At 44.3% G+C, this 24,709-nt stretch overlaps 2 protein-coding genes across 6 annotated transcripts in view; one reads left to right on the top strand and one right to left on the bottom strand.

Moving 5' to 3' along the window:
• LOC128296864 (ATP-dependent Clp protease ATP-binding subunit clpX-like, mitochondrial) overlaps positions 1 to 24,709 on the top strand; it is a 25,399-nt gene continuing 690 nt past the window's right edge. The window contains exons 1-8 of one of the 4 annotated variants that reach the window (XM_053032375.1): positions 1 to 90; positions 4,227 to 4,654; positions 17,075 to 18,251; positions 18,327 to 18,603; positions 18,707 to 18,856; positions 18,956 to 19,177; positions 19,259 to 19,480; positions 20,710 to 20,785. In XM_053032375.1, coding sequence (XP_052888335.1) covers positions 4,582 to 4,654; positions 17,075 to 18,251; positions 18,327 to 18,603; positions 18,707 to 18,856; positions 18,956 to 19,177; positions 19,259 to 19,477 — 2,118 coding nt within the window. In that variant the 5' untranslated portion in view covers positions 1 to 90; positions 4,227 to 4,581 and the 3' untranslated portion in view covers positions 19,478 to 19,480; positions 20,710 to 20,785. Of the gene's footprint in view, positions 160 to 4,226; positions 4,655 to 17,074; positions 18,252 to 18,326; positions 18,604 to 18,706; positions 18,857 to 18,955; positions 19,178 to 19,258; positions 20,786 to 24,709 lie in introns of those variants that run through there. The other 3 variants (XM_053032376.1, XM_053032372.1, XM_053032373.1) reach the window with 3 other exon arrangements.
• The window catches only part of LOC128296868 (tumor necrosis factor alpha-induced protein 8-like protein), a 24,286-nt gene continuing 20,969 nt past the window's right edge, over positions 21,393 to 24,709 (bottom strand). Inside the window, exons 2-4 of one of the 2 annotated variants that reach the window (XM_053032382.1) lie at positions 23,996 to 24,173; positions 23,206 to 23,360; positions 21,393 to 23,128 (exon numbers count right to left, since the gene is read on the bottom strand). In XM_053032382.1, coding sequence (XP_052888342.1) covers positions 22,715 to 23,128; positions 23,206 to 23,360; positions 23,996 to 24,008 — 582 coding nt within the window. In that variant the 5' untranslated portion in view covers positions 24,009 to 24,173 and the 3' untranslated portion in view covers positions 21,393 to 22,714. The remainder of the gene's footprint in view (positions 23,129 to 23,205; positions 23,361 to 23,995; positions 24,174 to 24,709) is intronic. The other variant, XM_053032381.1, reaches the window with a different exon arrangement.

The following is a 24,709-nucleotide window of genomic DNA, read 5'->3' on the forward strand; positions in this document are numbered from 1 at the left end:
GAAAGTGAGCGGAAGGAAGAAAAATATCACCTCGCGCCTCGAGTGGTGCTCTGGATTTTTCGCTTCTGTGTAGATATTTGCTCGTTGGTGGTAATTATTAAACGATTTTCGTACCAGATTGTTTCGTGCGTGCGGTGTGTTGCGGCATAAAGTGGCGGTGTAAGTTGTACGAAAGCAACCTCCAACAACGGCAGCAGTGCTTTCGTGCGTATGATAGTGCGAAAAAACAGTGATCTTTCAGAATCACCCCACGGTTGTGACGTGTTTGTGGCGTGCCAAAGTTCGTTATCGATTAAAGTACTGTGAATAGAACAGTAGAAACTCTGGCGGCTTTCGAAGCCATTCGTTCGAGGATTAGAGGATTCCAAACATTTATGCAACAGCACACACGCAGCGTGAAGTATCCGCTACAGAATCAGCAAAGAACGGGTTGAAATCGGGAGGCCCACCATTGGCTAAATAGTGCAACGCTTCGTTGGATACTCGAAACCAGTTCTCGGATCTGGCGATAATGTTTTTTTTTATAATGCGTCGCAGTTTATTCCGAGTTATTTCGTTCGTTCTGACAACCCGCTTTTCTTTCTCTTCGTAGCAGCTCGGATGAGCTTCACCAACCTCTGGCATGGCTGTATTTATTTTGCTTTGGATTTGCTTTTCTAAAACTGTCTGACGTTTTGAACACGAGCCCGTCTCCACCCATCGCTACACCCTATCGGAACGAGTGTCCCGTCCGGCACACACGGAGCACGGTGGTTTAAGTGGGAATGATTTCATAACAAGTGGTGAAATTGCGCGTTCTCGTTAATTTCCACGATGGAATCCAAAGTTCCTTGTTTACTACGTGCACAGCTGTTGCTGGAATGAAGAGCGAGTAGGGTAGCGTATCTAAAAAATACGGTAGCTACCTTAAGCAAGAAAATTATGAGTTTTGGTAGCATAAGTTGTACACTGCTCAACAAATTGAGACGCATTTGAGCATGTAAACACTGCCCTGTTTCGTAATGATGTGCTGGTTGCGCTCTTTGTCCCTCTGGGTGACGAACAAAACAAACTCACCGTAGTTGCCATATGTTGGCAAAGGGAATACTAATAGCATCTCGATGAGAAAATGAAAATCATTCTTTGTGGGAATTGCGCATGTCGCGCACAAAAATGTAAACAAACAGCAGTGGAGTGGACAAAATCCATACCGAGCGCGATCTTCGCACCGTTAAAAGGGTAGAGTTTGAACGAATGTGAATCTAATTACGAGTAAAGAAGCAAACCTCTCCAGGATCTGATGAGGATCAGTTATCAAGGGCATCCGTGGCGCCCAGAATCTGTGCTTATTCTTTTGGTGAAATTCTGTTTAATTGAAAGGTTATATTTAGTTTACTTGTTAAACAATTTATGGTACACCTTCCAATATTAAGCAGCTTTGTACACTTTTCATTCCTTTTCTCAAATGCTGCCAGAGAAGCTATAAATAAGAAATGATCTATAGAACGAACGATGTTCACCCTTCGATCTCCACCGGAGTCTGCAAAGGCCCGGAGTGGCAATGGTCGGTTTGTTGAACACCTTCAACAGATCGTAAGTGGCACGTTCAGCACACGGTAGGCTCGAATCGCGCACGTTTGCCTTAGAACGAAAGTGGGCACGGAACCGGTTCAAGCGCAGGCAGCTACAGTCGTCCGGTAAATAATTTGCAACAGCACCTACAACGCACCACGACATGATCACAAGTAAAACGCTCAACAGCACCGTAAAGGTAGAACTGAACCATCTCAAGATCGATAGGATTTTCAAACATTCAAGGTCACCCTGTTGGAGCCCCCTCGAGTGGAGTTTCTGTGTAGCTCAGACATTTGTGGGATGAGCCGCCATAAAGCCGGCGATTTTTTTCATCGCACATTGTTTTGTTGTTGTTGGTTCTGTTAGGAACGTCGAGTGGTACAGCTGACTCTGCATTTTTTGGCATAATTAAGTCCGATGACCACGTACCGAATATTTGTCGATTAGCCTTAACTTCCGTCATGTGTCATCTGATAGCCTGGTGGCAATCAGCTGATGTTTGCTTTACTGTGGTATATAAAAAGGGCACGATTTATGTCGTTGGGCATTTAAGAGTAGAATATTGAACGGCTGTTATTTGGCGTCTGCTATAGGAAGTAAATGGAATTGATTATTTTAATCATATGCAACCCACGTTAAGATAACAAACGCATTAGGTTAGACTCAGTAAAATAGCCGAACACGTATTGGTTCACGGTTCCTACAATTCCACCCGAAGTTCTGATACTTCGTGCAAGGTTAATATTCATGCTGGCACTACAACTTAGGCCTATTTTTGGCACTGTTTCATGGAAAACCTTCCCTGCCACTGCTCAGCACGTCTCAAGGTGGACAAGAACGTTTCGCGATGATTAAAATCCGTAAAACCTCCCCCCCCAGACACCGGGCACTCATTAACGTGACATTGAGCACATTTTTTTCTCCTATCTATCACACGCTGATAAATCACTCTTCCGTTTTGGTGAGAAATTATTTAAATATGGGACTCCTGAATCTGTGTACCAAACCTATACAAACCCCCCGAATGTGATGTGATCGAGCTAGAAACTGTTGTTTCGATTCTATCGCAAGGGCGTTGCTTTGGGTGGTTTCGTTTGCACTGGAAATACCGAATCATGCGGTTGCCGGTTGTTTGGATTTTGTTCATCATTTGCTTCCCACCCTTGTAGATCACTGGACACGGTTTGTTGTATGATCGGCGCCTGATCGTTGTGTGGGTATTAGCGGGCATTATGCCGGGTTGAACAGCGAGCCCGACCGCTCGATCATGCGTTTTGGTGGGGTTCGTTCGTTCGCAGCGCTGAGCGCTTGCGGCCCCGTTCGACGCGATTCAAACGCGATCTTACCGTGGCCGGTGTAGGACGTACTCCGGTAGTTGTACGCGTAGTTAACCGTACGTTAGTGTTTTTTTTAGTTGTAGTAAGACGATATTTGCATCAATCAAGGTATGGTTATGCATGAGAAAAACAAATGTACACAACGCACAACCGTTTGATAGTGACCAAATTATAAAGCAATATAATCCACCATGTGAACGGTCTGTGAGGAAATGTTGCGAGAGTACCTTATGTGGTTAAAATAATGTGAAATTGTATTATGGGGGGAAAAAAACAATGTGGTGAAGTGTATCGTGTAGTTTATGATCATCGTATCCATTTCGATTTGATCGTATTTTCGATTGATCGATGATTGCAATCAATCTGCAGCACGAAGAAAAGTATTACAAAAAAAAAATCTATCAATCGTGATCACGACAAAGAACAGTTCCAAGGCTGGCATGCTCCCGCCACCTTTCCCTCGTAACCCGTTTGATGCCAATCAAAAGAGTTCAATTTCCTCACACACGAACCTGAAAATAGTCCAAAGCCGGGTGTTTGTTCATGAAGGATAGATGAAGAGAAAAAAAATGTAACACGCGGCGTAATTACTCGTCGGACGGTGAAGCTTTCCCTTTCTGGTACAGTGGAACCATTGTTTAGTTTTTACAGCACGGAAACAGGAAAAAGAGGAAGCTTCTGCTGCGATAGTAGAAGACACATTGATCATGATGCGATGATGCAATGATGCTGCTATTCAAAAATTAACTCCACTTCTTCGCCGCCAGCGATTGCAATCCGCCCTTCTTGCTGCTTCCGATCGCTTCCGATCCCGGATGGTGGGCCCGGCTGGCAGACAGTGAAAGTGGTACGATCTTCCTGTGGACGTGTTTTGGTTTGCCCATTTTCCGATCGCTATCTCTTCGGTGGATGTTCGCGGACGGTGGGAGGAATTTGAATGTGGGAATTAATCTATTTTTGCTCCGCCAGATTGTGTTCCTACCTCCTTTTATGAGGCTTTTCCGCGTTTCTATTTTCCGCGCACCGATAGTACATTCTCTTTTGGTTCCAGCCTCCAGCAAAAAAGGGCGAGGCGTTGAAAATGGGTTAGCAGTTATTGTTCAATGATTCTTTATTGCTGTTTCATTTGCCCTGCGTGTAACTGTTTAATGTTGAGCTCTTCGTTGTCCGGTAGTGTATCGAAAGTTAAGTTAAGTTAAGTAGTAACAGTGTTTGGGGTCATTTCAAATTCATATTTATCAGTACGTCAACGTAAACATAGCGTTAAAATAGAGGAACCTACTACACCTGTACGGAACCTCTTCACTAAATCTCTATCTCTCGAATTACTACCAGCAGTACGGTTGTATCTTCTGTATCGGTGACGAACAGTTTACACTACAGTGATAAGCTCGGCTTATAAACGAAAAAAAAAAGAAACATAGCTCTTTCGGTCAAAATTAATTCGTGAAAACTCGTAGCAGCGTGTCGGAAGCGAAGCAGTTGACCGTGGCCCAGTGCGTGTGAGATAGTTGAAAATTAAAAATTCCACCAAACACAAGTGGACCGGGTGCGGATTGCTGCAGGAAATCGGATAACAGTCTTTAAGAAACCGGAACCGATTGGCGGCACACACACACACAACGCAGCAGCAGCATCAGCGGTAGTTTCATACCCCGAAACCACTTAATTCTCGTGTTACGTGTTCGAGATGCGTAGCGTGCGGAGCAGCTTCACCATCGGGCGGTTGGCGATTTATCCGAAAAATTCAAACATTCGCACTGGTGAGTACGGAACCGATATCCATAAGCATGCTTGTGTAGCGTTTTGATTTAGCAATGGCTTTGCTTATTTTTAGCACAAAAAGAGACACAGAATGAGATGCAATGTCACACTTGTTGGAGGTTTCTTGGGTACCTTTACTGACCTTCCTACGCTGTCCATTCTGATGCAGACGCACTTTCACAAGAACGGGATAGGCATTTGTAATGGATGTGACAAGGAAGGAGGAGGGGTTTGTGCACTCAGTCCCGACACAACAGAAGGTGCTGTTACCTCCTTCGCAACCTTGAGCATTCCGTTGCAACTCACGGTATGAACGATTTTGAAAGGACGATCGTCTACCACGATCACCGATACCGATTGTGCATACCTGTCGACCGATGGCAAACCGTTTTTCATTCTACAGTCGATTCTTTGCAATACAATCGTTCAATTGGAGCACAAAACATGCAGTGCTACGCTTGGATGGGAACACGTATCAATGACTCGTTCCACGTGAATGAACCAGACCACCTTCACACCATACAGTCGAGGTGGTGCCACATTACTATTTTGCGGGTTGTTTTTTTATGAAACAAAAGCTCACATGCCGGCAATACCCGCCCGATAGCGTTATAGTGCGGGTTAATTTTTTGGCAAAACCACCTTTTTTGCCCAAATGCTCAATGCGAAAAAATGTCAGAATCCTCTCGAAATCGATGGACGTTTGCATTCTGTCTATCCGTGCCGAATGTAAGGTAAACCGGTGAGGAATATGTGTGTGTTTTTTTCTTTTCGCATGACTTTTAGAGAAAGGATAAAGGTGAGAACAACCATTCCAAAACAGGCACCAAACACTGTCACCCATTCGCCACAATTCCGAGCCGGGCCTCCGACGCGGAGTTCGTCTCCCTGTTCATTGAGGACATGGTTAACGAATCAATTATTTTATTTTATGTTGTTTACCTTCCTATGGTGCATTTTTTTTTTTGCAACGACTATTTCGAACGACAACCGGGTGCTAATAACCTGTGGCGTCGCTTCATTTCGGATTATAGTAATTATCGGTTCGTTGGCGAAAAGAAAATAAAACACACGACGCGCCAAACGATCATACGGGAATTATTATATATATATTAAACCAACAACCCAAAAAAAGCAACTGTATAAATATGCTTCTGCTGCACCCTTGAACCATATGCTGTTTTTTTTGAATGGGTGTGTTGTTTTGCTAGTAAAATGCGGGAGAATGGGTTGAGCACAAAAAAGCCGGAGTTTCTTTGAGCTTTTAAACTAACCAAACTGTTGTGTATTGATGTTACTACCAGCATTCAATGTTTGCGAAGAGAAAGATATATATTGTGCTATTGAATTTTGTCGCTGTCGGATGTAGTGTGATGGGGGTTTTCCTTTTTTGTTTAAGCAGATTGTTAAAACATGATGGCGATAAAAAAGCTTGCGGTGCGGATTGATAGTTTGTTTGTGCATGGTGCCGGAAGGTCGAGGTCTACGGTATTGTACGATCGTGGCGACTGCAGATAAGTTCCCTGGCTGCGATCGTCTAGCAGGCTAGTGTCCGCTTTGGATAGTGAGAAAAGGAGAACCATAAAATCGTACATAATAGGATTAGCTACTAGCCTGCGGTTGGTTTAGTGGCCCATTTTTTGTCCATGCCGTCTGCCAAACGACCTACGCGGGTTCGTGTTGTGCAAGTCAGGACACAATACGTGATCGTATAATGTGATAAAGACAAAAAAAGGCAATCGAAAGCAATGCAAAGACAAAACAAAGATCGCTCCACCGTGGCCAGATGGACCCAGGACGATTACAAATCCGTGACCTTCCGACGCGGCCCGGTAGAGGGTAGTATGCAATTAAAACGTTGACCCTTTTCTCCTGACCTAGACGTTCAATGTTTCTACCTGTCCCCGCACACAGATAGGTGCGTATTATTGTGTGTGAACTTGAGAGAAGACCCGTAAACGTGGTGGCAACTTGTGGCTGGTTTGTGTTAAGCATTAGATAATTGTAACCGCTAACCAGCAGCGTGCGTCCTTTAACGTCCTCCAGACCGGTACGAGATCTCCATCGAGAGTTTAATTTTAAAATGGTAAATTCTAGACCAAGATCAATGCTCGTCTTTTAAGCACGTCAGTAATACCTCTGGCAAGAAGCCGCTAGATGTCATCATTTCCATCCTTTTGGATGTATTCCAATGCTTTGATCGAAGGGATACGGTTTGTTGTGCCACGTCCAAACGATACAACAAGATCTTTTTGCATTTGGCACGGTATTCTATGCAGCAAATCCTCCTCACGAGTTCTTCTGGTCTTAAACGTCAAAATACTTTCGTTCGAACCACTGACTACTTTCGTTCGAATCATTCGAACCACTGACGGCAAATCGATTCAACAATATTTGATATTTGATACTATGCTAAACTCCTTGATTACCGCGTAGAAACGCGTTTTTTCCGCGACTTTAATAACATTACATCTATCAAATGTTCGTCGACAGCTGCTCCAATGCTTCTGATAAAAAGGTACGTCTTATCTTTCCGATAGCGATAAGATGTTACATTGCGCGTCATTACACGTTGCACGCACGGTATCGATTGTTTTGGGTGGGAAGTTTGTTGATCGTTCCAGCGCCCTATTGCTAGTTTTATTTGCTGGCATATTATGGCATGTATACAAATTTCACAAATCACTTTCACGTCCCGATGCTGCATCATATATCAACTGTAAGGCATATTTATCTGACGCCCGGACATTCATTGTGCGTAGAACCGCCGCAATACGAATCAATACGCACGCCATAAAGGGTACTTGAAGCAATCAGCGGTAATACGCATTGTTAATGGTCATCATTATGCAGGCAGATGGATCAGAAAGGACTCGGGTGTCGAAAAAGGAGGTTGACCGAAGGGAAGAAACTTGTTTTCCTTTTTTCTTTCATTTACACCACCAGTTGCGATCCAGCAGATGATGAAGTACCGATGGGTTTGCGGTGTAAGGGCGTCGTTGGGCTCTCTGAGTTCCTGGGATCGACCCAGTTTCGTGTGCGTGTCCGTGACACGATTTCACGAGACGCGTCGCCGTCATTGTTCACCCGTGCACAGTGCAATCCTCCTCTGCTTCCTTGGTCTTCCCGGTTGCGTCGCCGGGGACTGTGGAAGAAGAAAAGGATCATGTTGCAATGCGTTAATGGCGTTTTAGTGGACGGTGGATGTTGTTTTTCTTGGGCATGGCAGTCAAATGCATAATAACACGCCCCACAGTGCATCCGCCGTCATACAGGCGGGTACGGGACGGGGCACTAACGATGCCATTATAGGCAGATATTCCACATCCGTCGTCGTTGGTCACTGTGCAGCATTTTCCTCGCAGTTGTTTTCTGTTGCGATGGTCTCACTGAACCGGTTTACATATTTTTCGCAGTAACTGTCATCACGCATCGAACGATTATGAAGCGTTTTTTTTTGTAATGTAAAAATTGTGATTGTGATAATTTCGAAGAAAATTTATTGTTGCATTGGATAATGATACAGTCGGCATGTTAAGAAAAAAATGCATTTCGGGGGTTGTCGAAGCTTATTTTATACGCACAATAAGTACAGGTATCACCATTCATAAAGGCACAGTTTAATGTTTAAATTCGTTTCGCTCTCAAATCAACGGTTAGCAAATCGGTACCCCAAATTTATTGAAGATTCCATTAACATGAAAGTTTAGTCGGGAGTTCTTTTCTCAAAATACTGGTACTTATAGAGATTTAAAAAACACATACCAATTTTAAGCGTGTATCTCGTATTAAATCACAAGTGTTCCTGAATGTTTAAAGGTATTGGAAGTGAGATAAAGCTTCGGCTGAATATTTCGATTGTTGTAGCGATCGGATACGGATGCAACAAACAATAATTCTACTTACCAAACGTTTCGCTTCTTAATTTAGCACAAAGCAATAGCGATCAAAGTGTGCAGTGTTGGCACGCACAGCTTGACCAGCCACGCTAAAGCCGCTTGCTCGTCCAACAGGCCAAGGAGCATTCATTATCTAAAATATCTTGCGTACAGCCGAAAATTTGCCAAATTGTTTGTGTAAATTCCCTCTCGTTTTACGTCCGCGATCGCACACAAAGCGTGCACGATATATTCCGTCTGACAGTTTTATTGATTTGTCCCTTCTCCCTTCCATGTCCAGCTTCCTTCCGTCTGCTCGCCTATTGCACGGAGAACCTCCATTTTCAAGGTCAAGGTTTCGCTGGCGCGTTGTTTTACAGCAGGCACCTTTAGCTTACCCCTCAAGGCTCATCTCGTACGATCGCTAGATGCGATCCTGTTTGCTTGTTGCGATTTATCGGAAGGAATACATTACCATACTGTACCGCTGGATCGCGATTGATGGTGTTTTGTGGCAACCGGCGCCAAATTCTTTGGTAGACTGGGGAATCCCCATGTAGGGATGGAGAGGAAAATAAATATCCGATATCCATTAGATCAGGCGACAGGTTTTTGGTTTCGTCGGGGATTATAAGCAGATATATTAGTGGTTCTGTGTGACCGTATGCCACTTTGCCTACGCTGCCGGAATGAAACGTTAAATTTAATTAGATGCGAACATATTGCATGCTCTTTGAAGGCTCTTCGATCAGCACTTTTAGGTAGATGCGTGTTTTAGGATGTCAGTAAACTAAATTATCGTTAATCTCACGTCCTGGTTGGTGCAATCGAAAGGTACCAGCGGGTATAACGTGACGTTTTTGATAAGCTACACCACCACAACCGATCATGACGTGATCGCACGGTCCCCTTATCATGCCGTGATTCTATTTTAACTTAACGAAAGTGAAATCGCAACATGATAACGAGCGGTAAGGTTATTTTTCGGCCGCCTGTTACTTGGACAGCTTGCAAATTATTCGTCTATTTGATGGTCAATTCAATCGTGATGCATCAGCTGATCTTCTGTTCGCTACAGTACGGTGCAAAGAAGCTGTTACACGGGAAAGAACAAAAACTACCACCAACACCATACGGTTAGAAACGTGGAGTGCCCAACGTGCGCTAACATACACCTAACCTGACCGCGAACTGATGTATTAGTAAACAAGATAACCACTCAGTGTGATCAGGGCGCTACGAGGGTGGATTGGACGTTGAGGGGTTTGTGTCTTTATTTTTGTCGTTGCGTCCACGGGTTTTTTTTTTGCAATGTTGTTTACCTTACTCTGTTCACGTCATAAGACCCGCGAGTACACGATCACAATGCCGTCGCCTGGAACGAGAGGTTCGCGTTGTTTATCACTTGACTTCGGTTCGTATGGGTCTTTATCAAGCTCAATCAACGGCCCACTCCGTCTGTCTGGCGTGCGTATTTGTGTAGGCTTCACTGTGTTTTCGCAAATCGCGAAAGAAGAAACTGTTCAAGCTGAACTTGAAGCATGTTGAGAAAGGTATAGAACTAAATTTTGTGTAACTTTTGGGTTGGTTTTGTTAAAAATTGTATCAATTTCCACAATATCACTGCAGATCCAGATAGTTCAACTTATACAGAATTCAGCAATGGTGCCTTATGCCTTATCGCTTGAACTTGAAAACCCTGTAAAAGTCAATCGCTGATGGATGCTTTACGCGTAAGTGTGTACCCGCGCTTACGGTGATCATTTTTTTGCAAACATTTGAGGTCAACAATGGTGAACGTCGGGCGGGGTGTATAAATATTATACCTTCAAGGTCATTTTCATTTATCGAGCGCGTTGAGGCGAGCAGCAGCGTACAATGTATAGACAGATCAATACGCGGAAGTGAGATGAGCGAGTGAGTGCATAGCTGCTCTTCGTCTTTCCCGTTGCTGGTTAAGCATCTCCACGGGGGTATGTATGTGTGTGTGTGTAAGACAATTATGATTCGCAAACTCGCATTTTATCGTTAATTGATGTGATTTTTCGCATCCTTAGCAGCGCACTGGCATCAATCGAAGAAGCCTCGACTTGTTATGCCGGGCGCAGCTGTTTGCACACTCCGTATTGATGGCAGCAAAACAATTGTGCATAATATGATCAATTAATTCCAAGCGATCTTTTCCCCACTGTATCTGTATCACAAAGAACTTCTTCGCAGGACTCCAGTCGTTTAAACGAAGGGATTGCTTAATTTTGTTTAACGATAGGGATCTTATGGTTTGGGGCAATTCGAAGTAGAACTACACTGCACACAACATGGTCATGCTTTATGCTGTATTTTCACCGAAGAAATCGTCTACTCATGCCGCGCCCGAGTAACCTTCGACACATCGTTTGTAATTCAATAAATATGGCCACACATACACACCAATCGTAGCAAGGGTACGTTCGCACTTGTAGTTCACATCGTGCTGCCCTCAGCCCCCAGCAATCGGGTTCGAAGTTTCGCTTGCAAATCACGCGATCGTGTGCGAGTGTGTGTCGTGATCGTAAGTAGCGTGCGGTAGAAAATAAAAAAAAAAAAACGCACACGTTTTCCACAATCGCATCACATCTTGCGACATTTCGCTATCCTGCACTCTTTGTTTCAGTTCAATTCGATTGCCCACATTACCCACTTCTTTTCTCTCTATTTGCCCGTGGCGATCGCTGCCCCACTCGATCAGCGCCACTCGTTCGTGTCGATGCAATACGACTGGTTGGAAACGTTTTGTTTTGATTTGCTTCCAACCGGTGGTGGGTTACGCACCAGCACCAGAAGGGCGGAAGGGAGGTTTGCGGACTATCGAGCCAGCTGGCAATGCCGAGGTCAAGCTGACCGGTAGCGCAATCGCCAGCAATTCCGCGCACGTATGCGCACTCGAACGCATGGCGAAATGCAGCACACGCACGTGCACACACCCTCAGCGCAATAAAATAAAGGCCACTACGTGCGCCACCGCCGCTTGTTGCAGTAGTGTGTGTGTGTGTGTATGTGTGTGTGCGGGTTAGTTTTCTTCATCATTTTCCCATGCAAACACTTTGAACCGTTTGAATGCACTAAAAGTGGTTTTTTTGGTAATGCATTTTTGATTCGCAACGCTTAGCGAAATGCGCTGGAAAAGTTACTTGAGTGGAGGCAATGAGTGGAGCCGTTGTTCCAATGATAAACGTTTTATTTTTCTTCTTCGGCGGCTTATGCGTTAGTGTTGCCTTTTTTTTTTGCGTGCCAACAACCCAATATGGAACAGATGGCTTGTCACACAACGGTCATAATCACCGGCAATAAAACCAGTGCCACTTGCAGTTTGTTGCGGTGGAACGATGTTGCAGCAGCGAGCATGCGTAAGGAGTGAACTATAGCACGAGCCATAAATTATGGCAACAATGCAATGCAGGACCATATTTATATATTGTACAGCAGCTAGTACAAAATCGCATGTTTTTCCAGCTAGCCAATATTGCTGTTTTTTTGTTTACGTTGTCTGAAAGCAAGTCATAGTAATATGTTGTGCATCGATTGGGTGTGAAAGGAAGTCTCAAGCACACTTTTTTATCCCTTGATTTGCAAATTTATTATGACCCAGTTTTCATGGTCAATCCTTCAGAAACTATCCTCTTTTTGCAGAATGTTTACTCACAGATTAAAAACAAATGTTGGTCTGCTGAACCGAAATATTATTTGAGCCTTGACTGAGACGTAATTTGTTCTCCGGTAAGAGTGTTCTGGTATCGATCGAAACAAATGGGTGAAAAGTCTGAATTGGAGGCCAAGTAACTTGTGATTTCCTATCCACTATTCTCCAAATAGTGTTTGATCAAAACAGCAACATATGGTCGAACATTGCCGTGATAAAGGTGGACCTCATTAACTTTCACTTGCTGATTTAAATAAATGAATGATGTCGTTTCTTGGTAATGGTTTGGACCTCTCGGAGGCAGCTCGTAATAGATGACTTCCTTCTGATCCCACCGAACGCAAAACATGACTTTCTGCAAGTGAATATATCGCTTTGGTAGTCGATTGAACTTGGGTTATCAAACATTATGTCCTAAAATTTTTTGGGAGCAAATGACAGGATACAGTCACAATTTTGTTCAATTGTTTTGTTCAATTTTGTAGTTTATAGAAAATTAAATATTATATTGCAGCATAATAACGGTGGCATAAACTTTTGTAAAACCTTGAAAACTTACTTGTGAACCCAATACTATAATCGATGTGTTTGCCTTGTGATCGATATTGAAGCCGGTTCGATTGTAGCCGATCGTAAATGCGAGAAAACTATAGAATATTAAAAGGACACCGTAGGTACATTTTTTTCCCCCGATGCTTGCTGACGGTTTGCGAGTTCGGCAATAAAAGCCAGCATATGCTGGTACAATTTGGGAATCAGAAGAAGTGGGACAGCGCGTTGCAAAAGCCACCTTCACAGCTCTCCCGAATCGTCGATATTGGGGGAACGTTTGCGGTTTACCTGATTGCCAAATAATACCGGCTGTAGTTTACAGTACGACAGTAATACTCCTTGCATGCGCTTCGATAGTTTGTTCGATTATCGGTCGTTTATGCATTCCAGCCACGGAAAGCTGTTGATCGTGCACGAAGGTTGAACGCAGCAGCGGGAGAAGGGATCGATAGTTTAAGGATTATTTATAATGTTGATATGATTGCATTGCTGCGCTTCAAGGTTACTGTTGATTAATTATTTGTTAAATAATGTATCTTACATACCTTGAGCTTTTTAATGCGATTTATCATATTTTGATTTATGTGATATATTTTATCAATAAAAAAGATCTTCCATTCCATTATAAACTATTCTCCGTGATTACGTTGTCCGAGAATCCTTGGTTTAATGTTGGACATTCCCCCCCAAAAAAAAACCCCGATTCAATTTTCCATCTCGGCGAATCTATTTCGAACGATTTACGTTTTTGCACAGGTTTTTAGTATGGTGGTGACCCAAAATTCCAAAAAAGGTACCTCTTCAAACACACCTAAGGCTCTAAATCACAGTGTGTCAAGCTCATTGTGGCGGTTGCCGGTCGAAATGCTTTTGTTTGCTATGCCCTGCTCAACTTGGAGTGACCAAACTGATCAACGGTTTCCTAAGAGTTACCAAGTTCGACACCAATGCCACATTTCAATGCTTAAAAAGTCGTAGGGGTAGCCATTTGTAGTTTATTGTACTGCATTACCCACAGGAGCACTGGGCCACATTTTGCAATAGAGCCGTCATCTTAAGCTTAAGACGAAGTGTGAAGTGTTCTCGAACCACTTGAATGATTGAATGAACGGCTCCTCCAAAATCCATAATACCATTGTTTCGTTACTTAAATCCGCGCATGTCTGTGGGAAAGAAGCATCACGTCGATGCAGCGTTGTCCGAGCGGCGGAGATGCTTATGGACATATACGCAGCAGCTACGGTGGCGCTCTAAAAAATTAAAAACATCAAAACCCAGACAACGTCACTCCAGAGACGGTGTTACGATTGCAACTGGTGGTGCAGGTCATTAGCGCCATCCCGCCCAACCCTGACAAAAGGTTTTGGGGCGCGCTGCTGAAGCGATCATTAGAGCCCGAAGGGTTTTGGGGCCCGGGAAGAAAGGCACCGAACTCCGAATCCATAGATGGTAGTTGGCGCATTTTTGAGCTCATGAAATCATTAATCATTGGACCGAAAAAAAAAAGCCAAAGCAGACACCGTGTAAACAAAGTCCTTATAAGGTGGTAGTGTTGATTGTCCGGCCTAACATTAGCTTCCAAGCTTGAAACTGCAAATGCAACACCAGATCAACACACGGTGAGCGAAACCTTTTCAGGGCCGGTGTTTTATGAAGGTGAGGAATATGAAATAAATTCCACGACAGAAGTAAACGAAACGATCCTCCTCCCTTTATTTCTGGTTCGCTCATTGTGCTGCTGTGTTGTGAACTTGCGATTGCGAACTTAATTAAATTTGTAATTTTAACCTTTCCGATGACTTTTGTGTGCGGTGTGAATGCCTGCCGGCTGCTCCTTAAAATATGGCATCGCCCTCACCGTTCAACGCATTTTACCCATGCGCACCCCCTTTTTTGTGCGTATTCCGTAGGACATTTCCGAAGTGAATACATTTCGCTTTCGTTGTTGCTTCTCCTTCAAGCCCGCGTCGAATTAAACAGCAATAGTGGCGTCACATAACGTGGCCCACCATTTGGGATGATTGAGTAATGAGGAAAAGTAATGAATTTAGTCCCTTTCGCCACCTTTGCCCAACGCTTGAAAGAGATCCTAAGCCGCGCGGGGCATGATGTCAGACACGATCGAGTCCCAAAATCATACCTTCACCCGCGATCGCACAGCGAATGGCTTACGCCCAGTTGGCGAACTACAATTTCTAACAATGGGAGTGTGGTGGCCTCGTTTCCAAAAAAAAAAAAAAAATCAAGCACCACTCATTTTAAATTTCTTTTAAAGACCCACATTTTTGAGTTCATGACACTTTAGGCGCAACCTTGAGGGGGGAAAAAACAACCAGAATCAACTCTCCGTGCGCCGCCGTGGTTTGAACCGGCGGGAACTTTGAATGTCGTGGGAATGGTTTAACTGGAGAAGTCATCTTCTAGCCAAAACCTTCGTCATATCGTGCAGTAGTGTACTTGCCGTACTCCTCTGAGCCATTTGTTTACCATTTCACGCGTCTCGCTCCGTACATTGAATGTGCCGCGATCATAACCATTTCACGCATAGTTTAGCAGCGCACGCAACACATCGAAGGGAGTAGGGGCACTGTTTAATGGGGAAGTGTTTTGCTTCAATTTTTTCCGTTGCGGAGTGGAGCCGCGGAACAGATAATGGGGCACTGTTTATTAGCACTTGTGCGAGGGCCCGGGCCCACCAAACCTAAAAGGGCGCTGAAGTGTAGTAGTGGTGGAAGTTGATCCACACCGGTCGCAGAAAAATCTGCGCCATTTGTTTACGATGGCATGGATGGGACCGCTCGTTGGACCGCATTATTCATCCGTTTTGTTTCTGATGCTGCGTGTTGTGCATGCGGATACTGTGGAGAGACAGGAGAGTCCACTGAAAGACACACGCGCGCGCACAGGGTGTGATGTGCGGTAGAGCTAATGTTTGTACAGTTACGGTGTTTTATGATCTAATGGTTCCTACAATTACGTCCCCAGGACTGCTGCGTTGTTGTTATTGTGTACGGGCAGGCAGTGTGTATGCCCGTGCATCATGATCATCATCATCAATCAACAACGTACAAACATTGACGCGGAACAGTTGTCGGAGTGAAAACACTTGATGTAAGGCGGACTTAGCCGCGGTTTTAGCCACCTGGCGGTGGCAAAGGTGTCACACGGAACCCGGGGTACGATCAACGAACCAGTCTGGATTAGCCCGAACCGCCAAGAGATCGGACGAAGCGCCAACTCTCCTAATTGGGATTTTTGCATCTCCCGACCCGGAGCCCCCCCTCGTCAGACCGTGTGGGTAGACGAAACCGTCTAATCTCGCAGCTGACATCAGACTCCAGGGCCGAGGTTTTCTGGTTGGGAAATGTATATTCATGCTTTAATTTGGCAGCTCACCGTCTGCGGGTCTCTGCCGGTGGATTACGGCAGGTTACTTTTTGCTTTCCCGCAACAACAGGGAGGGTTTGTTCGAAACTGAAAGTCGGGGTTTGATGGTTTTTTCTCATTTTCGGGAGCTTATTTGTAAGTACATGATCATTCGACTTATTACATCAGTCGCACGGCAAAGATGGTCGAGTTATTAGAGTTGCTTGCTGTTTTAACGGCAATTATTTTGCGATACTCTATTGCCGTTGGTTTATACCCTTTTTTTGTGTTTGCTCGTTTTGCTGTTCGGCTCAGGTACGCTAATGATTTTTGCAGCTACGAATTCCAGGTCAAAGTGTCAAACAATACGTGTGATTGTGTGTAAGGGTTTGCTTCACTTCACCAGATTCGTGTCGATGCATGCAGAGATTGGAGAGAGAAACAACTGTAGTAGAATTGGCCGTCGTACTATTCCATCATACCTCTGAGGATGGGTGAAAGGGTTCGGCAATTGGTGTCTCTAATTTCGCGGGTTTCGTCTTGAAGATTAGTATTATGTCACTTTGAAGGTTGGGACATCACGATGTCAGGCATCGTCAGGAGATGGATTCATAACAACATACGGTGCCAATTGATCCAAAGTTCGCAGATGTAAGCGGCAGAGAATAATAAACCACCAATTCATTGTCCAAATTCCAGAGCTCAGAAATTTAGGCAACGGAGAATGACAAGTTATAAATTAATTTCATGCACATGGAACGTTCCGTGAACTTTGCGAAGATTTTACCAGAGTCAGGTTATCTTCTGCAATATTTTCGATTTTTGTTTCGTAAGACATTGAGCTCGAAGGACATTGCTTTGATTAGGCAGAATTAAATGTATTTACAAACGTATTCAAAAACTAGATAGACTAATGTTTGTTTCGTTTCCGATTATTATTTCAGGTTCCATCTGCCTGATTGCGTCCACTGCCTCCAACGGTTATCAGTTCCAACCCCACCACCATCCACAATGTAGCCTGGTAACGCTATCGTCCAGCAATCCCACCGTCACATCGAGCGATTCCACCCGGAGGACAATCGGAACTCACACTCACAGCATGAAAGCGTGTTCTCCCACGGTTCTACTGTGTGCCGGCTCACCGGCAGCGGATGGCACTTCCTGTGCGTTTGCGCCACACCCACAGCGAACCGTCCTCCGCCGTTCGTTTCACGTCTCCGCGGTCTGTGATAAATCATCGTCGAAAGATGGTGGCAGTGGGGGAAGCAACAGCAACCCACCCGGCAGTAGTGGCACCACGGGTGGCGGAACCACCGCCGGTGGAAGCGGTGGCTCTTCGTCGGTCGGTGCCGGTGGCAAGGATGGGGGCAGTGGCGGTGGTAAGGAACCACCGAACAAGAAGAACACACTATCCTGCCCGAAGTGTGGAGATCCCTGTACGCACGTGGAAACGTTCGTCAGCTCGACGCGGTTCGTCAAGTGTGAAAAGTGTCACCATTTCTTCGTCGTGCTGTCGGAGGTCGATTCGAAAAAGACAATTAAAGACACGGAAACGAAGGGTGCACGGAAACCGCCGCCACCGCCCAAAAAGATTATGGAGTACCTCGACCGGCACGTCGTCGGACAGGAGCTAGCCAAAAAGGTTCTCTCGGTGGCGGTGTACAATCACTACAAGCGCATCTACCACAATCTGCCACCGCCGGCCTCATCGTCCGCGGGTGCCACGCAGCAGCAGCAGCAGCTGGATTCGATGTCGCGTAGCGGCGATCTGCTGCACATATCCGGCATCGGCCATACAATGATGAGCTCGGCACCGTCCGAAGTGCCACGGCCACCGCTCGGTGCGGGCAGTTCCGGGCATGGTGGGGCGCCGGGTTCGGCCGCACACCATCCCGGTTCGGAGCTGCTGGACAAGAAAACGCACGAGCTGAAGCTGGAGAAGAGCAACATTCTGATGCTTGGCCCGACCGGCTCGGGCAAAACGCTGCTTGCGCAAACGATTGCCAAGTGCCTGGACGTTCCCTTTGCCATCTGTGATTGTACGACGCTAACGCAAGCCGGTTACGTCGGCGAGGATATCGAGAGTGTGATTGCGAAGCTGCTGCAGGACGCTAACTATAGGTAGGATTGATTATATAGTCGTTGGCGCGATGAGTTCCGCTCAATTATGTCGCTTTCTCCATTTGCGCTGCACAGTGTCGAACGGGCGCAGACAGGCATCGTGTTTCTGGATGAGGTGGACAAGATCGGTGCCGTGCCCGGCATCCATCAGCTGCGGGACGTCGGCGGTGAGGGTGTGCAGCAGGGCATGCTGAAGATGCTCGAGGGTACGATCGTGAACGTGCCGGAGCGAAACTCGCCGCGAAAGCTGCGCGGCGAAACGGTGCAGGTGGACACGACCAACATTCTGTTCGTGGCGTCCGGTGCGTACACCGGTTTAGATCGTTTGATTGCGAGGAGGTTGAATGAAAAGGTAAGGTGTGCACCGGTGTACCTGGTGTGGTCCCAATCGCACGCCGCGTGTGTGTATTAGGAGCGCGATAATAATGATGCGTTGATCGTGCTTTCCTTCGCAGTACTTGGGCTTCGGAATGCCGGCAAGCTCATCGGAAGGACGCCGGGCCGCACAGGCGTCTGCCTCACCGATGGATAACGATCAAGTGGAGCGGGACGCAAATCTGAAGAAAGTGCAAGCGAAAGATCTCGTCGAGTTCGGTATGATTCCTGTAAGTCGGGAGCAAGGGTTATCGTTGGGGAGGGTTGTTGTTTTTGAAGAATATTTTCTTGATAATGATTTTATCTCCTCCACGTCATGAACTTCACAGGAATTCGTTGGTCGCTTCCCGGTTCTGGTGCCGTTCCACAGCCTCGACGTGGATATGCTTGTACGCATCCTAACCGAACCGCGCAATGCCCTCGTGCCCCAGTACAAAGCACTGCTCGGCATGGATCAAGTGGAGCTGTCCTTCACCGATGAAGCCCTCAAGCAAATCGCCCAACTAGCCATGGAACGGCAAACTGGAGCCCGTGGTCTACGTGCAATTATGGTACTTATTTGATTTTGATTTGTAGTCCTAATGACATGTAGTCATGTAGTCCTAATCCATGTTGTTATGTGTGTCCCGCAGGAAACGCTTCTATTAGAACCAATGTTCGAAGTGCCCGGATCGGATGTGAAGGGTGTAAGGATCACGGAAGAAAGCGTACGCGGTGCAGAACCGATCTACGTACGCCGAGGTGAATCGAACGCATCGAACAAGGATCCTTCCGCTTCCGGTGAGGCTGGAAACAGTAGCAGTAATTCTTCGGAGGAAGAGGAAGCTACGAAAGTACGCGTGAAGCAGTAACAGGTAAAGATGCAGAATTGTGGGTGAGTGTGAAAAAAACACCGGGAGTACCCTGACAGACATTGTGAGAGTCATTACTATTTTGCCCAATCGATCGATAAACGAAAACGTGTATGAAACATGTATTTGTACATAAGATTATTTTCACATACGGCTACCGTTCCTATTTGGTCTGTTTGTTCCGCTCTGTGTTCCATTGTAATACATTTTTCGGTTTTGTCCTATTTTTGTAACTTTAATTGCAACAGTTGCATTCAAGGTTGCTGGCTTTTTTGCGTCTTCAACGATGAGGTGGGATGATACAAATATCAGTAATTGCTTGTGTTGGTGCCTTTTTAATCGACACATTAGATCGGACATCAGTTCATGAGCCTGGAGCGTCCTTTTTAGTACGATCGATAGCTTTTAATTATCGTGTACAGTTCCAAATACTGGGGATCTACGTTGAGGGAAGATTAAACCAAAATTTATAAATTTAAACTGGTCCTCCTCATCGGTGTCACCGTTTTTCATCTGACTATATTCCAAAATACCGTTTGTAACGATAAAATTCGCTTCGGTGGCATTATGTTGGCAGGCTAGTTTAACGCTTATTTGAAACAAACGTTTAAAATGTCCTGCAAATGAGCGTTACTAATGACGCTAGTGATTGCAACAAAAGTAAAAGTGAAATTTCACCGAGGTGGAATTATAGGTGCAACAAATTAACAAAAAAATTCAATATAACCACAAGTACAAGGGATGCATCCGACAAAAACGAGAGCTATCGTTGGTGTTTGTGAGATTACAAAAAATGTAAAGACAAACCCTACAAAAACCATCAAGTTTTGACGTAGATCGTCCATTTTTGCGGACGTAGATCGTCCATAATTAATTATGGAAAGTAAAAGCGGAACACATATTGAAAAATGTTAACGAATCTTTCAAGAGTTATATGTGTACAGCAAAGTAATGTTGTGTAGCATAAAGAAAAAATTGGAACTCGCCCAACAATGGATACTAGCGGTGTGACATCCCCACTATACACGCCTACAACTGTGCGGAATGGCCCACCGTTTCGCACTGTTAAAGCCTTTAATTATATCTTTCAGCATGCGAGCATGAATGAAAGTGTACATGTAATTAGCATCTCGTGTGTAGAAGAATAGAGTTTTAGCGTAGGGATTTTTGAATTCCTTATTTGTTTTCTTTTTCTTCCCATAATCCTTTAATTATGTTGTGCGTCGGTTAAGGACGATTGTACTATGCAAGTTGATTAGGAGGTAAGAGAAATTAAAAGTAATAAACAAAAAAAAACATCGAGAAGTACACATGCGTATACGGCGGAAGATGTAAACGCTCGTTAATGGCGCTGAATGGTGCTGAAAGAAATTAGCTTTGGTGCGATTTTCCCTTTCATCGGTCTAATTACAAATCGGATTGAAAGTAAAAAATAGGTTTCGAATATAACGGGTGTTGATATTTGGGTTAATCGGTTAATGATGCATGAAGGCGGCACTGCAGTTTGAAATTGATTTCAGTATTTTTTAATTAATTCTGAAGTGTGTTTTTATAATCTTTCTACGCTTTTAATTAATCATTAAATCATGCCACTTGATGATGAAAAACGGGAGAAAGGAATGCTTTAATAAGTTAAAATAAAACATCCAACCATTTTACATTTTCTCGTGACCGAAAAAAAACCATTTCCGGTTTTTCACGTGAAAGTCGACATAGTGAAATATTTCAAAGATATGCATGTAACATTTCATTCAAACGCGAATCGCGTATCTCAAAACAGTACACAACGCGCTTCCATCTCAAATTGCTTGTTTTAATCCGTGCTTTTTATATTTAATTAATAGCAAAGTGTTAAAAATAACGTGGATTATCACAGAAAGGAAAGTAAAAAGAATGCAGAGTTTCTAGGTGCCCATTCAAAATATCGTCAGTTTTCTTTTATTTCAATTAATATCAACTGTTTTTCCTTCCCACACGTAATTCACATTCCCTACATACATAGTAACGTTTAGTATCTTACTCTGCTCATACCATTTGTTAATTAACATTCAATATCGCTCAAACAACAACACGGTTCGCTAGGAAACATTCAACAATCCTTTTGTATCCGTTTTCGATTCTGTTGGAACTCTCGCTCGATCTCTCTCTTGTGTCAAGGAGCTCCTCTACAAGAAGAGTGTGTCCATTTGTGTGATTCTGTAATGCATATGTTTCATACCTGTTTCTGTGTAGAAGTGTTTTCTTTTAGATCAGATCTGATTCTGCTACGCCGGTGCATTTATGATAAGTCTAGTATTGCTGTAGAAAGATGCGAGAGAGTAGAATAGACTTTCTGCTACAAGAAAAGTGTTCCTCAAAAATGGTCCTTTCTGTGTTGGATTTTTTGCCTTGCTGTTTGCAGTAAGTGTAGAGATAAGTTCGTTTCATCTACGGGTACGGGATATGGACGTGTTTTCTGTGCCTTACGCAGTTTTACACGCTTGCATCCTGCACAAAGGATTCCGAATGGATTGTAACGCTTCAGCGATACAAGCGAGATGAAGTGAAAATGAAGTTCATTGTGCTGTTCTCAACGTCACTCGGGAAATGGCAATACATTGTGGCAATACTTTCCAAAAGCCTATCTCGCCAATCGTCGGTCTAATTGATATGGACATGACCCCAGAGCACAATGTTTGAGTTTTCTTTCTACTGTTCCTGAAACGCATACCTCTCTTAACCTATCATACCCGGTGCGTAACGGCCGCACGGATGTGTACCGCTGGCTTAGCGTACTTTGTTTTTATAGGACTACGGTGCTATACCGTAACTTAACTTAAACACGATCGTTGCATTAAATAAAAAGCTGTAATGATTTAGCTTTTCCCCATCCCACTATCCCTTAAATGTGTGACTCGTTTTGTTTGTTTTCGATTTGGGATTGAAGCAGTTACACATTGAAGCAGCTCTTGCACTACTTCTGACTTTGCGCATTGTTTGGTGTGATCTATCGCTTCAGCCGATTAGTGGCAGTTGCTGGATAGGTGATACTGATGATGCTGCTGCTGCTGCTGCTGAAGAAATCTAAAGCCTTGCGGTGCTCGTGCAAGATGGATATTTTTTATCCGGGAAGGAATGCTAATCCTTCCACCCAATCGAGCTCGTTCTCCCTACTGGCAGCAGATGAAAGACATCTGTTTACGATCTCCCAACTTCCGGCGCGGATCATTGCGGTGGTCCAATGCTACAATGGCCGCATTAAATGTCTCCATTTTCCATCGCTTTGTTCAGATCGACCACAATCTTGTCCATTATCTCCCGGTACGGGGAGTCTTGCCGGAAGGCCGTCTCGAGCAGGGCGGAATCCGCGAACGTGTCAAACACCTCGTCAATGCGGCCAAGCGATTTGTCCGTCAGATGGCGCACCACACACGATCGCAACAGGCTCCGGCAGTCTGCCAGCGATTTCTGCAGATAATTCAAATCAAAGCTGTAGTCCACCTCGTAGAAGGACAGAATTGCCATTTGCAGCGTTTGGAACTTGATGCGGAACCGATCCGCCTGCCGCAATTCTTCCGCGTTCAGCTGTGCGTTACGATGCAGTACCGCAATTTTAATCACGATTTTAATAATGTTTTTCACCAACCGTTCGGCATCCTTTTTGCTGCCAGTCTGTTGCGAAAACGAGAAGAAAGTGAAACAGTTTTTCAGAAACTGAGGACAGTGTGGTGAAGAGTTGGTTTACTTACATGTACTTTCACCAGTCGGTACACATTGTCCAGCAGGGATGCGGTCGTACCGTCGATGAATACTTTGGCAACATTTTTGCTTGCCATCCGTGAGAGGATTTTCTTCTGGGCCCGCAACCCAATATCCTTCGCTTTGAAAGCATTATCCGTCATAACTGAAATTTGTACCAGAAAGCGGATTAGGAACGGGTTTTGAAAGAACCGGGTGGGAGCTGTACGCGCGAGAGAGTAACGAACAGCAATAGAATGGAAGTCATCGTTCGAACCAAAGCATTCGAGTGTAGCACCACTATCAAGAACAACTTTCTCGTCCCTATCTTGCAGGGCAAACACAGACTTGTGTGTATCGGAGGTTCTGTTATCATAAACAATTAACAAAAGAAACACATTTCTCCCATTCGAGATGTATGTGGGGCATGCTGTTTGCTTGTCACCGTCGTAGTATCGCTTCAACGATCAACAGCAACAATATTTGATTGCTTTTGTAGGGGGTTGGTTGATTGTCGCGATGCAAAACGACATCAATCCCCGGTTGAATTGTGGTGTTTGCTATTGTAATGATTTCATACCGTTGTGGTTTACTTCTTGCACAGCAGACATCAATTAAGGGTATGTTCACTGCTTTGGAATGCTTTTGCTACTTGTAGCTGCCAATAGCTGAAGAAAATCGTGTGGTTTTACGCTACGCAGTAATTTGATCCTGTGGTAAACTGTGTTCCCATTCTGTTTCGTCTAACACCCTTTAACACGATATATTCTGTGCCATTCCACCATTTCGTTTGTAACGTACCTGTATCGATCATTCTGAAGAATCAATATTCTGAACGCAATTCGTATCCTTCTTCGTACGTTTAATATTGATTTGTTTGTTCCAGTGCAAACAACTTAATGGTTAGAATGTAAAGTGCTCGGTGATCAAATCAAAACTGAAATAAAACCCAACTGAACTTAATACAGAATTCAATTTTCTGAAAGAAAATGAAAAGAAAAGAAAATGTAAATAAAATGGTAAAAGAAAGCAAATTATATTGATTAAAAACACACAGCAACATAAGCAAAACGAACTAATTACAGTTCAAGACGAAACGCTAAAATAAAGACAAGGTGATTGTACATTATGAGTGTCTAGCCAAAGAAATGCCTTCCGTTATGTTATAGTCTTACAACATGCGACATTATGCAGAGAGAGAGCCAACCTTATGGGCGGTTGTGTACTATTATTTCGATCAATTTATGAAGAAGTAAAGGGAGTCGTTTCCATTACGCTTACGGATCTCGTTGAGCCATTTTCTTGATGATAGTAATTTCATTGTCAGGGCGAAGTAATATTTTACTTACAAACTGCCAGACGCAATAGCCACCAATTATACTATTATTGGTAACACAAGTCTAATAGCCTTCAGAAGGTGCTACTAAAATACATTACTCTCCTCAGTGAATGTTGACCTGACATCACGACATGTACCATTTCTCTAAGTCAAATTCAACGCACAACGTACACGGC

Source organism: Anopheles moucheti, chromosome 2 (assembly GCF_943734755.1).
Source record: "Anopheles moucheti chromosome 2, idAnoMoucSN_F20_07, whole genome shotgun sequence".
In the NCBI taxonomy this organism is placed as follows: Eukaryota; Metazoa; Arthropoda; class Insecta; order Diptera; family Culicidae; genus Anopheles; species Anopheles moucheti.